Source organism: Acipenser ruthenus, chromosome 35 (genome assembly GCF_902713425.1).
Source record: "Acipenser ruthenus chromosome 35, fAciRut3.2 maternal haplotype, whole genome shotgun sequence".
Taxonomy (NCBI): domain Eukaryota; kingdom Metazoa; phylum Chordata; class Actinopteri; order Acipenseriformes; family Acipenseridae; genus Acipenser; species Acipenser ruthenus.
Window position 1 is genome coordinate 9397019 of NC_081223.1, and position 17261 is coordinate 9414279.

Sequence of the window (17261 nt, forward strand, 5' to 3'; positions counted from 1 at the left end):
AACCTCATGTAGTACCAGCCAGAATACATGCCCATAATAGTTTTCTGTTTTAAAAGCATAGCAAAGTGTAATAATCCACAGTGGAAGCATGGTAAAGCATAACTAAGCATTGTAAAGGTATGGTAAAGTGTATTAATAGAAATGGCAAACCAGGGTAAACGCATAGTATGCCATTGAGAAAAGCATGGTGACTTGCCACAAATGGGATAGCTGTAGCTGCTTACTTCACACATAGGTCTAAATTCTCAATGCTATTTAATCCAAATCATCAGAATTTATTCAGAAAGGAAAAACACGCCCCATAAAGTTACCAAGCCAGATTTAACAACTCAAGACTCTTCATTTTGGAGCTTGTAGATCGTATTTAGTTGTTTCACATGAGAATCCATTTTAAATGTCTTTTGCTTTTGTTTCAGGAGTTAACTGTGTTAATCTAAACCAGTCAACCTAAAATCTGCCTTATTTTCTAATTCATGTACAGCAGTTACTCATGGTATAAAAATCTACTTTCAGATACAACTGATTAGCATATTTCTTATTTGAATGAAAGCTCCTCTTGTGACCGAACATCAAGGATAATACAGTGACGTTAATGAAGTCTTGTACAAATTCACAACGCTGTGCTTTCACTGCAATAGTTGTACTGACCAGTGCAGTGCAGTTTAGTGCAGTGCTGTAGCCAGAAGCAGGTACACTTTTCTGTAGTTAAAGGTAAAATGGTAAACCATTAAACAGGGATAAACAGCTCCCAGTTACTGTAAGCTGAAACCCCAAGTTTGAAAAACAGTTTGATTGAGAAGAATGTAGTGGTGAGGGGATCCTGTTACCACAGACAGACACCCTGTTAGTTTAAGTGAATACAGACACCACAGGACCAGTCTGCCCAGCGATAACTAAGAACTGATTTACTACAGATTAGTAGCGCCAGCAGTTATTTATTAATTGAAATGCATTGTTTTAAAAATGATTACGACGGAAAATGCAGTCTGAGACTGAGTAGAAGAATGATACACCGCAGTCTGCTGAAAACCCCATTTAATTTTCATTTAATCACTTGAACGACACGACTTTGAAAACATTCAGTTTATTAAGTTTGTCATCGAAGTTATGAAGTTTCTTTCGGCATATCCAAACGTATCACTATTCTCTGTGCTAAATTTATAGTGTCCCATTACCATTTAGGATTCTATAAACGTTTTTCTAGGCTGAAGAGATTTGATTCTTTCAACCTGTCCCCACAGTTCATACCATTAAGTCCTGGGATCAGCTCCCTCCTCTGTACCTTCTCGAGAGTTTAATGTCTGCGTACATAGTGAGATGACCAGAACTGGACACTAGGTGCAGTCTAACCAGAGCATTGTATAAACTCTGTTATAGGTTTACCACAGTATTTTTGCAGTTTTCATATGCTTTCCCCATGGTTATACTATGCACTTAGTTTACTGTGGTTTGTCTTTTTTAACATGCTTTACCAAAATAGGGGCTCCCGAGTGGCGCATCCAGTAAAGGCGCTCCTCGCAGGATGTGCCCTATAGCCTGGAGATCGCTGGTTCGAATCCAGGCTATGTCACAGCTGACCGTGACCGAGAGTTCCTAGGGGGCGGCGCACAATTGGCTGAGGGCTGCCCGGGTAGGGAGGGCTTAGGTCGGCAGGGGAATCCACGGCTCACCGCGCATCAGCGACCCCTGTGGCCGATAGGGCGCCTGTGGCTCTGCAGCGGAGCCGCCAGATCTGTGTTGTCCTCCGGCACTATAGGTCTGGTGGCATTGCTGTGGATCTGCAGTGCGAAAAATGACGGCTTGGCAGGAGCACGTTTCGGAGGACGCGTGTTCCAGCCTCCGTTTCCCGAGTCGGCGGGGGGGTTGCGAGCGGTGAGCCGGGGATACAGATAATAATTGGGCATGCTAAATTGGGGTGAAAACCGGGGTGAAAATAATTGGCGACGACTAAATTAAAAAAAAAAAAAAAAAAAAAAAAAACATGCTTTACCATAACTTGCTAGCCTTTAACTGCTTACCTGTGCTTTACCATGCACTCAGTGTGCTTTATAACACTTTGCTGTGCTTTTGTGTGGGGAGCTTTTACAAGGGCTTGTGTTCCACACTTTTGGTAACATAATCTAATGTTGTGTTTGCCTTTTTGCCTCCTCATATTGGAGAGACACTTTTAAAGACCACTATAGACCAAGATCCTTTTCAAAGTATTTGTTCCCTGTCTGTAACCCATTCAAAGACAGTGCAGGTTGAGCACACTACCAAAGAGCCGTTCAACTTCCTAGATTGTGAAGTTTCTGATTGTAAAACCCTGCAAACAGTCCAGATGTGTGTACACAATAATCTTGATCTGCACCACTTGATTTTGCGATTTCAGACTGGAAATTAGAATTCCTTGCCAATGCATTTGTTTCGAATGCTAGAATTGCAGAAATCTTGATTATGAAATATTTGTATATTCAAGAGTAATTGTACTAATTAGAAACACTCAGAATTATTTGTTTATTTTAGCAGACGCCTTTATCCAAGGCGACTTACAGAGACTAGGGCGTGTGAACTATGCATCAGCTGCAAAGTCACTTACAATTACGTCTCACCTGAAAGACGGAGCACAAGGAGGTTAAGTGACTTGCTCAGGGTCACACAATGAGTCAGTGGTTGAGGTGGGATTTGAACCGGGGACCTCCTGGTTACAAGCCCGTTTCTTTAACCACTGGACCACACAGCCTCCTGCATATTTCTAGTCTTTAAAAATCTTTTGGATTCCTCCACCATCTAGGCAGTTAAAGGAGTTTTTAGGGTCCAGGAACTGTATATGATAGAAAAATGGAATGAAGCATATGAAAAGGATCTGGGTGTTACAGTGGCTCAGAATGGTACTCTACAAACACCTATAATGCAGTGCTTGGTTTCTGCACTTCTGCACTGTGCCATCCAAGTTAGTAGCGGAGTGCCAGAATCTACCACCTCTCTCCTTGGCTCTCTGCTGCAGTCACTAACTCACAGCCAGCAGCAGCACATTTATTTTTCCTACATTCTCATCCCGCGAGTCTACCCTTTTCCAAATAATGACTAATATTTTCCATCTGGCAACATTCCCTGCAACACCCGCATGGCCACCACAGATCACGGGTGCCATGTGCACCAGCTTCTGTTACAACACTTAGTTAAAAAAACAATTGATGATAAAGTCCTGTAGTCAAAACGTTTGCAATTCAGTTTATGAAGAGCAGCTCCTGATCTGAGGAGAAAACACATAAACATAGACTTAAAAAAAACAGAAAAAAAAACAGTAATTGAGCAATTAGAATAAGATGATTGCAAACATCAGGACATAGCACAACAAAACAATTCCAGTCAGTCTTACCTAACGTCTTACCATCACTGTGTGGCTCTCACATTTTCCTTTACGTTTTTTAAGCAGCTTCTACAGCAGACAACGCCCTGATTCAGTCCAGATGCTGAATCTGTGCTTTAATAGTATCGAGCCCACTTACTTGACGTGAGGTTTTTTTTTTAATCATAATGAGAAAAAAAAGGACATAAAAAATATTTACTGTTAAAAAAGCAGCCAATGGTAAATTAGATTAAAGGCAACAACAACGGCCCCAGTTAATAGAATCCAGCCGCACGCTCACATTAAATCTTGTTTTTCAGAAACAAGCGTCGTTTTCATGTTCTCTTGTTTTTCTGCAGTGACTAGGAGCCAGCAACAGAATTAATTCCTTCTCATAAACTAACAGTGAGCTGGCTTCCAATGTGAAACAGTTTGTTCTGCAGGGAGCACAGCCTCCTTTGTTAAATGTTCTTTCATTTAGGAGGTTTCAGAGATGTTTCAGAAGTGATGGTATGAGGTGGTCCAGGGTGGTCCAAAGTGGTTAGTGTGTCTGGATTTAACTTTGGAAGGAGGTGGGTTTGAGTAGCTCAGCGGTTAGAGGAGGAAAGAAAGAAAGAAAGAAAGAAAGAAAGAAAGAAAGAAAGAAAGAAAGAAAGAAAGAAAGCGCTGGGCTGCAGTGTGGAAGGCAGTGGGTTTGAGTAGCTCAGTGGTTAAAGAAAGAATGAAAGTGCTGGGCTGCAGTGTGGAAGGCTGTGGGTTTGAGTAGCTCAGTGGTTAAAGAAAGAATGAAAGTGCTGGGCTGCAGTGTGGAAGGCAGTGGGTTTGAGTAGCTCAGTGGTTGAAGAAAGTGCTGGGCTGCAGTGTGGAAGGCAGTGGGTTTGAGTAGCTCAGTGGTTGAAGAAAGAAAGAAAGTGAAGAGTATTTGATATGAACAATATTTAGCTGGGGGGGAGTAAGTAGCTTAGAGGGGCAGTTTGAATGAAAACACAACCTCTATATACTTATAGTTGTATGCTATTTTTGGTAAAGTAAAAAGCAGAGTGAACTGATGATATCCTACTACTGTCAAGGTCTGTGAGATCCTGTACAGTACATTAGCAACACAGAAGAACTTTCCCATCAAGGCTCAGGGTTCAAAAGGACTTCCGGATTGTTTTGAAATTCTGCCTGTCACAGCCCGTTCTTATGGACCTGGGGGTTTGGTGCTGCTTATTCAGAAGCTGTTTGTTTTGAGTTGTTCCCTGGGTCTCAATTGATTCCAGATGTTTGAGATGGAAGGCTGTGGGTATAGTTTCCTGTGACAAAGCCTGGGAACTGAAATCCACTGAAGTTTATTTACATTTGTGATACTACTTTCTCCATTTGTTTGCTTTGTATTTTTTATATCAAGTCCCACATCCTGAAATAGCCTTGGATTACTCCACTGGAAACATAAACGTGATCAAATACAGACATCTTTATAGCTGTAGTATACTCACAATCAGTTATACACTAAACTTAAATGTAACTGTGTTTAGAAAACATTGCAAAACAGGTGTCTGGCATTCTGTGAGCTGAACCTGGAGCTCGAGGGTTCCCTCAATCCTTGTATGCCGCAAACCAGTGACTTCCATCAGTGTGGAGTAGTGGTTAGGGCTCCGGACTCTTGACCGGAGGGTCGTGGGTTCAATCCCAGGTGGGGGACACTGCTGCTGTACCCTTGAGCAAGGTACTTTACCTAGATTTCTCTAGTAAAAAAAACAAAACAAAAAACAACTGTATAAATGGGTAATTGTATGTAAAAATAATGTGTAAAAAATAATGTAATTGTATGTAAAAATAATGTGATTGTAAGTCACCCTGGATAAGGGCGTCTTCTAAGAAATAAATAATAATAATGTGGGCCTTTTCCATTGCAGCAGATACATTTGCAGTTTATAACTAGTGCATTTCCAAATTACATTTTTTAAATAGATAAAGAATAAGGTAAGACTTAAACTCAGGATCAGATGGATTTTTTCTATCGGATTTTAGATCCAGTATCCGGTATTTCATATTTCACGTTTCGTTCTGTTTTCTTGTAGGATGGCGTCCTTCGTGAAGAGCTTTGTTGCTGAAGTATTGCTCCTGGCGGCCTTGCTTGACCCTGTGTGGCCTTTGAACCAGAATGACCCCAACGTGTGCAGCCTGTGGGAGAGGTGAGTGGGGCAGTAGCACTCCCCTAATCTAATTACATCAGGAGCTAGAGATGCAACAATTAACAGATTCATGGATTTTATTTTGCTCGCCTCAATTAAACATTGATTGATGGATGAATTGCCCTGGTGTCCTATTTGGAACCTCACCTATAAATATTATATTCCTAGCACATGCATGTTTTTTAGTTGTAAGACTTTCGTGAAGAGTCTGTTAACATTCTGGTTATTGCCTTCATCACCACACAGAGTTTGATTTGATCAGTCAAAACCCCCATAAGCCACATCTGTATTTTTTTAGAGCATTTATAACAGCACTGGGGAATCCCCCTGGATTGTATCAAGCGCTTATTTTTATCCCAGGGTAACCATGGATGGGTGGTTGATGCAATCCAGGGTGATTCCTAGCAGTGCTGTAAAATGCTCTAAAATCAACATCCAAGTGCCCTATTTAAATGATTTAATTAAATACTGTTTTTAAATGGAGTAATTAAGCAAGTCCTTAAAAAGCATGTTATTCGCAAAACAGCTTTCTTAAAGGGTGCATAAGGACCTTTTTATTGTGTTACATGTTCCCATGTGTTGCTTTTAAATTGCATTCCCTGCCTCAAGATGGCTTCACATGTACCCGCATGGACCTCTCAGAACTACATTTCCCATCATGCTCCTGCTCACATATGTAACTGAGATGGATTTACCTGTAAATTGCATGCAATTACGATGAAAACTCCTTCATAGTTTACCATACAGAAAACAAGAAATGAACATTTAGGATTGTGTTCTTTAAACGCAATGCTCCATTAGTGAGATATCTGATTCTGTATCCTAAGATATTCTGTAGTACTGCAGGTGACATAGAATTACTTGCATAAGCCACTCTCTAAAATGACTTCACAATGAATACCACAAGTTACCAAAATTACAATATGAATATGGTAAGATACCTTTTACCTAGTCACGTACACACACACACACATATATATCATACCATAGTAGTATCCCATGTGACCTTTAGTCCTATGTGCAGTTCATTCAAGGTCTGTTAAACACTTTCTTCCATGAAAATGTGACCCGCGGTGTCACGCAGAACACATTTTTAAGCTCAGACACACTGAGAAAAGCAGTTTGTCAGTCTGCTAGTAGACTTGTGTGTGTTTTTGCAGCTTCACCACGACAGTGAAGGAGTCGTACGCCCATCCCTTTGACCAGGTGAAGGAGGAGCCCTGCGCAGACCCCTGGAGCTTCTACAAGTGCACCAGACACAAGTGAGTGTGCAGGGAGGTGAAGAACACTGCAGGGCCTGGAGTGCCTGCAGGGCTCAGTCAGACAATGCAGCACCGCGCAATGAGCCACAAAGGACTAGAAGACGAGAAAAGAAATCTGGAAACTGTTTTGCCATGTTATAATATTATGACCAGGGAAGTGTAAGATGTAGTTAAATCTTTTATATAGTAGCAGATGTCTTTCTTTTTTTTATTTTAAATAATACATGTTTGACGTGCTTCTTTCAAAACTGCACTTGTCAGACCTGTATCGCAAATGGAAGTGCTCAACAGGTGATATTTATTCAATTCATTTGTGATCTAAAACCCCTTCGAGAAAATCTAAAAGTATTAACTTCATGTACAGCTGTGGCCAAAAGTTTGGCATCACCATCAGTTTGGCATGAACACATTTTGCTTCATGGACTCCTGCTGAATAATGTTACGTTAACATATTGAATAACATACCACTTTGTAGTTTTCCATATACTTAATGAAAAATGTGACATTTTGAAATTTAACATGAAATACTGTACTACTATTATGGCTTCTGGTAGACTTTTCGCCATATCATTTTGTAGTTTCTTTGATTACATGATGTTAAATAAAAGATCTAAATTATGTTCAATAGTTTTTTTTAGAAATTATGTCTCAATCCTAAAGCTCCAGGTGATGCAAAGCTTTTGGCCATAGTTGTAGTTTTGAAAAAAAAAAAGCCTTGTTGTTTGATCACAATAAGACTGTGAGTTCCTTGCTCACCTGATTTCCTCATATACATGTTCCAGGTTCTGAAAGCATGCTGTCTGTGTGTCTCTCTATAGGATCACATACAAGACAGCCTATAGACAAGGGGTGAAGCTGGCGTACAGGAGGCGATACCAGTGCTGCCCTGGCTACTACGAGAGCAGAGAAACCTGCGTTCGTAAGTGGGGTGTCTGCATACCATACTGCTTCAGTTCAGAAGCACAGGATTAGAAAACCAGAAGGCTAGCATCCATTATAGAAATCTGAGAAGGTTTTACACAGTTAACCTTATAAAGGTTTTCCGTAGTGAAAGCATTGCAAAGTGTAGTAAAGCACATTGAAAATATGGTAAAGCAAAGGTAGGCATTGTTAAACCCAGAGAGGTATTTTATTACAAATCATGGTAAGCTATGGTAATTGCATAGCATAACCATCAGAAAATCATGGAAAAACACTGTGCAAATCTACCAAACGTTTGTAAGGGTATTCAGATCTTCCAGTGTTCAGATCATTAATATAGATACACTAAAGACCTGTTTCTCTGTGAAGGAGCTCTGTGACAGTATTGACATGCCTGTATCTCTGTGATGGAGTCCTGTGTGACAGTATTGACATGCCTGTATCTCTGTGATGGGGCTGTGTGACAGTATTGACATGCCTGTATCTCTGTGATGGAGTCCTGTGTGACAGTGTTCACATGCCTGTATCTCTGTGATGGAGTCCTGTGTGACAGTATTGACATGCCTGTATCTCTGTGATGGAGTCCTGTGTGACAGTATTGACATGCCTGTATCTCTGAGATGGAGTCTTGTGTGACAGTATTGACATGCCTGTATCTCTGTGATGGAGTCCTGCGTGACAGTATTGACATGCCTGTATCTCTGTGATGGAGTCCTGTGTGACAGTGTTCACATGCCTGTATCTCTGTGATGGAGTCCGATGTGACAGTATTCACATGCCTGTATCTCTGTGATGGAGTCCTGTGTGACAGTATTCACATGCCTGTATCTCTGTGATGGAGTCCTGTGTGACAGTATTCACATGCCTGTATCTCTGTGATGGAGTCCGGTGTGACAGTATTCACATGCCTGTATCTCTGTGATGGAGTCCTGTGTGACAGTATTCACATGCCTGTATCTCTGTGATGGAGTCCTGTGTGACAGTATTGACATGCCTGTATCTCTGTGATGGAGTCCTGTGTGACAGTATTGACATGCCTGTATCTCTGTGATGGAGTCCTGTGTGACAGTATTCACATTCCTGTTTCTTTGTGTCCCTACAGCCCGCTGTACCCGGGAGTGTGTCCATGGGCGCTGCCAGGCTCCTGACCGGTGCCAGTGTGAGCCAGGCTGGAGAGGGGAGGACTGCTCCAGCGGTGAGTACTGCACAGGGGGCGGGGGGGCTGTGTGTGTCTGAGTGTGTGTGTCTGTGTCTGTGTGTGAGTGTGTCTGAGTGTGTCTGTGTGTGAGTGTGTGTCTGTGTGTGTCTGAGTGTGTCTGTGTGTGAGTGTGTGTCTGTGTGTGTGTGAGTGTGTGTGAGTGTGTGTGTCTGTCTGAGCGTGTGTGAGTGTGTGTGAGTGTGTGTGTGTGTCTGTCTGAGCACGTGTGTGTCTGAGTGTGTCTGTGTGTGTGTGTCTGTCTGAGCGTGTGTGAGTGTGTGTGTGAGCGTGTGTGAGTGTGTGTGAGTGTGTGTGTGAGTGTGTCTGTGTGTTTGTCTGTGTGTGTCTGTCTGAGCGTGTGTGTGTGTTTCTGAGTGTGTCTGTGTTTGTTTGTGTGTGTGTGTTTCTGAGCACAGGAGACCACTATTTATTTTGTGTTTACATCGTCTTACATATCTTACGATCGAGTCCTTTATAGTTAAGGGTGATCTACTACAGTAAGGTCTTTAGTATATTTTAGGAGATCGCACTATAGTCTTTACCTACAGTTTAAAACGCTTACACAAAATCTGGAAACCAGCACGCATTCCTAAAGGCATTGCCCATATTGTATCTATAAATAGGAAGTGATCCCATTTGTGTTTCCTGGGGACCCTAAAGCAGTCCAGATGTACGGTGTAATTGTGTGTGTGAGTGTGATGGGACAGGGCCTTATAAGGACCATGTGCAGCCATGGCAGTATTCGTTCCTGACACTTTCTGGATGTTCAGACACTGAGCTAGCCGTTCGGATGGGAGAACGGCCGGCTGGAATTTTCCCACATTACAGTCAATTCCAGCGGGACCTGCACTTAGGAAGACATTTCTGGGATTATAGTTCATTCTGCAGGGAGATGTAATTCTGGCCTGAACCGCTCTGCATTAGCTGGGCTACACTTATAAATTCTGCACATTTTCAAGGGATGCTTTTATAGCTGACATAATAAATCTATTAATCTGTTCTGTACTTACTTCTGCAACACAGGTCTCTAATGTGTAGTTTTGAAAGAAACACATGTTATAGCAAATCCATTTTAAAGCACAGTATCTAATCCCACGCTTAAATACATCTCTGTTTGCACAAACCTTGCTTATAAGTATTATTATTTATTTCTTAGCAGACGCCCTTATCCAGGGCGACTTACAATTGTTACAACATATCACATTATTTTTTCCATACAATTACCCATTTACAGAGCTGAGTTTTTACTGGAGCAATCTAGGTAAAGTACCTTGCTCAAGGGTACAGCAGCAGCATCCCCTACCAGGGATTGAACCCACGACCCTCCGGTCAAGAGTCCAGAGCCCTAACCACTACTCCACACTGCTGCCCTTAGTGTTGCACTTCCTTGGTCACACGGAGAGCGGAAAGGCCCCCCCCCCCCTCCCCCTCCAGGTCTTGATTCAAAATGAAAATGCATTTTGCTATAGCAGGCATGTCTTTCAAAACTGCACAGTTGAGACATTAAAAAGTTACATTGCTATGATGTTTGCAATCACTGTCTATTTTAGGGAGCACCAGCCCCCTCTAGAGCACAGCCGTGTATTGTCAGCAAAAGAAAATAGATGGAGCTGGCTCCTAATTCTGTAAAGACTGGTCTATCCTAAGTTACATGTATTTGTGGCAGGCAACTGCAAGAGCAGCTCCTGAACTCGGTTCAAAGAATAAAAAATATAAATAATAATTAAACACAGTATTTGATTAAGTGCAATAAGAACCACTCAGATGATTGCAAACCTCATCAAAACTTGGGGACAATAAAAATGAATAAATAAAATTGAAGCTGCTCCAAATTAAGGACGTTACATTTACATTATTATGAACAGGGGAATTTTGAATTCATATATTTACTTCTATAGTACCTTGCACCCTTGTCTCTATGTGTGAGTTCGGATGTGTTGAGTTGATGTCTGTGTTACTGCAGTTCGGATATGTTGAGTTGATGTCTGTGTTACTGCAGTTCGGATGTGTTGAGTTGATGTCTGTGTTACTGCAGTTCTGTGTTGAGTTGATGTCTGTGTTACTGCAGTTCGGATGTGTTGAGTTGATGTCTGTGTTACTGCAGTTCGGATGTGTTGAGTTGATGTCTGTGTTCCTGCAGTTCGGATGGGTTGAGTTGATGTCTGTGTTACTGCAGTTCGGATGGGTTGAGTTGATGTCTGTGTTACTGCAGTTCGGATGTGTTGAGTTGATGTCTGTGTTACTGCAGTTCGGATGTGTTGAGTTGATGTCTGTGTTACTGCAGTTCTGTGTTGAGTTGATGTCTGTGTTACTGCAGTTCGGATGTGTTGAGTTGATGTCTGTGTTACTGCAGTTCGGGTGTGTTGAGTTGATGTCTGTGTTACTGCAGTTCTGTGTTGAGTTGATGTCTGTGTTACTGCAGTTCTGTGTTGAGTTGATGTCTGTGTTACTGCAGTTCTGTGTTGAGTTGATGTCTGTGTTCCTGCAGTTCGGGTGTGTTGAGTTGATGTCTGTGTTACTGCAGTTCTGTGTTGAGTTGATGTCTGTGTTACTGCAGTTCTGTGTTGAGTTGATGTCTGTGTTACTGCAGTTCGGATGTGTTGAGTTGATGTCTGTGTTACTGCAGTTCTGTGTTGAGTTGATGTCTGTGTTACTGCAGTTCGGATGTGTTGAGTTGATGTCTGTGTTACTGCAGTTCTGTGTTGAGTTGATGTCTGTGTTACTGCAGTTCTGTGTTGAGTTGATGCCTGTGTTACTGCAGTTCGGATGTGTTGAGTTGATGTCTGTGTTACTGCAGTTCGGATGTGTTGAGTTGATGTCTGTGTTACTGCAGTTCGGGTGTGTTGAGTTGATGTCTGTGTTACTGCAGTTCTGTGTTGAGTTGATGTCTGTGTTACTGCAGTTCTGTGTTGAGTTGATGCCTGTGTTACTGCAGTTCGGATGTGTTGAGTTGATGTCTGTGTTACTGCAGTTCGGATGTGTTGAGTTGATGTCTGTGTTACTGCAGTTTGGATGTGTTGAGTTGATGTCTGTGTCCCTTTTCCTCCAGCCTGTGATGGGCAGCACTGGGGACCAGCCTGTCAGAACGAGTGTGCGTGTCAGAACGGGGGCCGCTGTGACCCGCTGTCTGGGGCCTGCTTCTGTCTCCACGGTTACAATGGCTCCCGCTGCGAGGACCCCTGCCCCCCGGGGACCTATGGTCAGGGCTGTCAGTATGAGTGCCTGTGTGGAAGTGGAGCCACGTGTGACAGGGGGAGCGGGGAGTGCCGCTGTGCAGAGGACTTCACCGGGACATAGTGAGTGCACTGCCACCTTCCACCTCACTGTCCCCTTACCGTTCCTTAAAACAGCTTACTATAGGAAAGCAGAGCAAAGGGTAATAAAGCATAGGTAAGCACTGTAAACCGCGACGAGGTAAGCATTGTAGACCGTGGTAAACTATGATAAACGCACAGTATAACAATGGGAAAAGAGGGCTGAGTCCTGAGTGGCTCTATTGCAGTTACTCAGACGTGTGTTTCATTTTCTATTTTCTGTGTTCAGGAGCTGCTCTTCAGTTGTCGTGGCCTGCTGTAGATGTATGTAATGTAATGATCAGCCAAAGACGGTTATTTCCAGCTAGTGTTTTCCCCGTGGGGGGATTTTTTGGCCCACTTACTAACATTACAATAAAGATACAGTAAAATGGGCAAAAAATCATCACATTTCAGGGCAGCAGTAATTAGATACATCACTTTTAAGATCATTAAAAATAAGTAAAATCCAGCTGCAACTAGTGCACAGATGTGTATTACCGGCAATACAAAAAGAAACTGGGTCTTTAATACCTGTTCACTCAATGATGCTTCTCCTATAAAGAGAGCCTGAGTATCACATGGCTAAAAGCTAAGGCCAAAAGTTTTTAATCATCCTACTGAATTAACTAATTTTGCTTTATAAAGTCGAATGAAACCTGCTGAATAATGTTACGTTAACATATTGAATAACATACCACTTTCTAGTTTTCCATACTTAACGAAATACTTACAAAAACTGAAAAATGTGACATTTCGACATCTAACGTGAAATACTGTGCTACTATTATGGCTTCCAGCAGATTTTTACGATATCATTATGAAGTTTTTTTGATTACATAATGTTAAATAAAATATGTAAATTATGTTCATATATAGTTTATTTTTATTTTTATTCTGTCTCAATCCTAAAGTTGTAGCTAATGCAAAACGTTTGGTCATAGCTGTAGAGCTGAATAGCAGCTCTTGAACTCTGTGCTGTGAATAGCAGGCTAAAGGTCAATAACAACCCCTTGCTTCACCTCCTCTAGCTGCAAGATCCCCTGTAAGCCTGGGAGCTGCCCGCCCCGCTGCTCCTGTCAGAATGGAGGGCACTGCCAGGGGGTAGGGAGCTGCGTCTGCCCGCCAGGCTGGATGGTAGGTTTGTTTGATGCCAGCATGTTTATTACTGCCATTGGTAGAATGGTACCACAGTGTGCCAACTATACCCTTCCCAAATGATCTTCAATGATATTGCAATAGCAAAACAATGGCAAAGCAAGTGTTCTGAACTGCAACGGTAGCACAGCTACAATGGGATGAGGCTGCCATTGAGAGAATGGTACCACAGTATGCCAACTATACGCTTCTCAAATGATCTTCAGTGGCAATGGTTCTGTACTATGGAGCAATGGAAGCACAAGTGCAGCTACAATGGGATGAAGTTGCCTTTGATTGAATGGTACCACAGTATGCTAACTATACGCCTCCCAAATGGTCTTCAATGGCAATGCAGTGGTTCTATGTAGAATGGTACTGTAGTCAGGGGTAAGATTTTCATATTATAGACACCCCAAATATATCACAATCAATATAAAGTTTTAAGAACATAACAATAGCGTTTACCAAGGAGAGGAACCCATCAGCGCTCGTCCGCTTCCTGGTAGCTGACTGATCTCATAATGTAGTGAAGTCAGGTCTTGGAGGGTCCCAGTGATTCAGAATCAGTAAGGTCTCTCCCTCCTTGTCTCTCAGGGCTCAGTCTGCACAGTGCCATGTCCAGAAGGGCGATTCGGACTCAACTGCTCCCAGGACTGTCTGTGTCACAACAATGGACAGTGTGACCCGGTCAGCGGACACTGTCACTGCACTAAGGGCTACACAGGGGACAGGTCAGTGCGCGCCTTCATTGTCCAGAGCCTTCTGACCGTCACACACTTTTACATTGCTCTATTCAAAACGTCTGTGTATTTACAAACAGATCTCTTAACAAGATGAAAACATGACCCCACGTGGCCAGATAGAGTCAGTGTGTTTTGTAACAGAGCACACTGTTGTGTAGGTTGCACACTGTTACAGCTGAGACCTCGTGTATTTATGATTAGCGCAGTAAGAAGCAGAGGGAATCTTCAGCTAAAGCTGCACCTAACGCCGAAGGAAGTCTACAGCTTTAGGATCAAGACTTTTTTTTGGTTTTAGAAATATGAGGTGATTGGTTGATTTAATGTTCCTTACAGAATTACCCTTATAAAAGCATACCATAGTAAAAGCCTAGTAAAGTGTTATAAAGCCTAATGAAAGCATGGTAAAGTGTAGGTAAGCATTGTATAACCCAGAGAGGTATGGTAAAGCGTATTCAAAAACATGGCAAACTATGCTAAATGTATAGAATAACCAAGGGAAAATATTTACTGTGGAATATACTGTGGTAAACTTTTACAAGAATACTCCTGTAATATATATAACTGTATAGTCTTTCTCCTGCTCTCTCTCTCTCTCTCTCTCTCTCTCTCTCTCTCTCTCTCTCTCTCTCTCTCTCTCTCTCTCTCCTCCCTCTCTCTCTGTCCCCCTCTGTGTCTCCCCCCTCTCTCTGTCTCTCCCTCTCTCTCTCTCTCTCTCTCTCTCTCTCTCTCTCTCTCTCTCTCTCTCTCTCCCTCCCTCTCTCTCTCTCTGCCCCCCTCTGTGTCTCCCCCCTCTCTCTGTCTCTCCCCCTCTCTTTCTCTCTCTCCCTCTCTCTCTCCCCCTCTCTCTCTCTTTCTCCCCCTGCGCCCCCTCTCTCTGCCTCTTCCCCCTCCCTCTGCCCCCCCCTCACTTTCTTAGGTGTCAAGAGGAGTGCCCGGTGGGTCGATATGGTCAGGACTGCGCCGAGTCATGTGACTGCGTGAATGGGGCGCGCTGTTTCCATATCAACGGGGCGTGTTTGTGTGAGCATGGGTTCCGCGGGCCGCGCTGCGAGGAGAGGATGTGTCGGCCGGGCCTGTACGGGGTGCACTGTGACCTGGCCTGCCTCTGCCACCCCACACACACTCTGAGGTGAGAAAAAGAGGGGGGGTGGGGAAAGAGAAAGGAACAAAGGAAATAAAAAGAATTAGAAAGATATGAAATGGTAAGAAAGTAAAGAAAAAGTAAAATTCAGAAAAAAGAAAGGGCAAAGGGCAAAAAATAAAAACACTTCAATAGATTAAAATATGAAATAATTTAAGAAAGAAGCAGAAAAGTAAAGAAAGTGATGGGATCTTGCTACAGTCCTTCACTAACAGGCTCCCTCCCTCCTGCTCCTTCCTGCTCTCTGTCTCCAGCTGTCACCCGATGAAGGGGGAGTGCACCTGCAGGCCCGGCTGGGCGGGGCTCCTGTGCAACGAGACCTGCCCCCAGGGGTACTTTGGGGCGGGCTGCCAGGAGACCTGCCTCTGCCTCAACGGGGGCACCTGCGACAGCGAGACGGGGCACTGCCACTGCGCGCCGGGGTACAGGGTGAGGAGAGACTCGCATGCCAGAGAGGAATATCCAGTTACAGCTAGCAGCACAAGACACAACCCCATTGGACACTACAGGCAGCAGCTACACTTATAATGTCACTGAGAGTGTAGATCTGCACTCAGAGTCAGTGAAGCATTCGAAACGTTTCAAACACAGCAGGTTGTATATAAACAGATGAAGTATGTTAATATGAGCTTTGCGTCTGCTTTTTATTTAGATTTAATGTTTATTATTGTGTTCGGTGGCTACCTCTAATCAAGAGAGTGGATTTTTTCTTACACTCTTTGTAGACAGCCTGACACTTCAAAGAGTGCGTGAGAAATACTCTATACTTTATGAGAGGTAGCCATCAAACACTTATAGACATACATTATTCTTGTTTGAATCATTTTCTGTTTCAGTCATCCCATCTCGTGACTTTTTAAAAAGTAATCCCTGTGGTCTCAAATGAGCCAACGTGTCAAAGTTTGACATGCATTTCGTCAAAGTGGAAAGTTTAAAATACCGTACTCTTGTTGTCCTGCAGGGGGAGCACTGCTCCAGCCACTGCCTGCCCGGCTCTTTCGGCATGAACTGCTCGTCCCGCTGCTTCTGCAGGAACTCTGTGGCCTGCTCCCCCATCGACGGGAGCTGCTTCTGCAGGGAGGGTGAGAGACAGACTCAAAACCCATTCCATAACACAGGGATATACAACCACCTGCCGTTAGCACTCATCACACTGACAGGAGCCTTTATCTGTAGATCTCACAAAGGTCCTCCCCAATTGATATATTAATACCACACTGAAGAAGGCACTGGCCGAAACATTTGTCTGCTTGACTTTCATAGCGTTTTACCTTCTGATTAAGCGCTTTGAAGTTCTGGAAAATATATAATCACTGACTAATTTTGAGAGCAAATGTCACAGGACTTTGTGGTAAAACTACGGTATTGCTACAACTATCTCAGCTGTTACAATGCAATTCAACTTCTGTTGACACACAATTCATCTAGACATTCTGGAGTCTGTTCAATTGATCTAAGTACTGCCACTCATTAAATAGTATAAATTGATCCTTTTACAGACTCATTAGAAATTGTTTAATAACTCTTTCAGTACTTCACAGATCTGTATCCTGATCTAGGAATGATAAGTCAAATCAACATTGCAGAGCGTACCAGTAATAGAGGAAAGAGAACTCCACTCAACACTGCAGAGCGCTCTAGCAGTATAGGAAAGAGAACTCCCCTCTCCACACTGCAGAGCGCTCTAGCAGTATAGGAAAGAGAACTCCACTCTCAACACTGCAGAGCGCTCTAGCAGTATAGGAAAGAGAACTCCACTCTCCACACTGCAGAGCGCTCTAGCAGTTTAGGAAAGAGAACTCCCCTCTCAACACTGCAGAGCGCTCTAGCAGTATAGGAAAGAGAACTCCACTCTCAACACTGCAGAGCGCTCTAGCAGTATAGGAAAGAGAACTCCATTCAACACTGCAGAGCGCTGTAGCAGTTTAGGAAAGAGAACTCCACTCTCAACACTGCAGAGCGCTCTAGTAGTATAGGAAAGAGAACTCCACTCTCAACACTGCAGAGCGCTCTAGCAGTATAGGAAAGAGAACTCCACTCTCAACACTGCAGAGC

The 17261-nt window shown here is 43.1% G+C and overlaps 1 protein-coding gene across 2 annotated transcripts in view; it reads left to right on the forward strand.

The window, feature by feature from the left end:
- LOC131705236 (multiple epidermal growth factor-like domains protein 10) overlaps positions 1-17261 on the forward strand; it is a 44867-nt gene that overhangs the window by 14056 nt on the left and 13550 nt on the right. For both annotated transcript variants that reach the window (XM_059007568.1, XM_059007569.1), the window contains exons 2-11: positions 5395-5508; positions 6669-6770; positions 7589-7689; positions 8794-8886; positions 11939-12185; positions 13214-13319; positions 13917-14053; positions 14982-15194; positions 15461-15635; positions 16168-16288. In XM_059007568.1, the coding sequence (XP_058863551.1) occupies positions 5396-5508; positions 6669-6770; positions 7589-7689; positions 8794-8886; positions 11939-12185; positions 13214-13319; positions 13917-14053; positions 14982-15194; positions 15461-15635; positions 16168-16288 (1408 nt within the window). In that variant the 5' untranslated portion in view covers position 5395. The remainder of the gene's footprint in view (positions 1-5394; positions 5509-6668; positions 6771-7588; positions 7690-8793; positions 8887-11938; positions 12186-13213; positions 13320-13916; positions 14054-14981; positions 15195-15460; positions 15636-16167; positions 16289-17261) is intronic.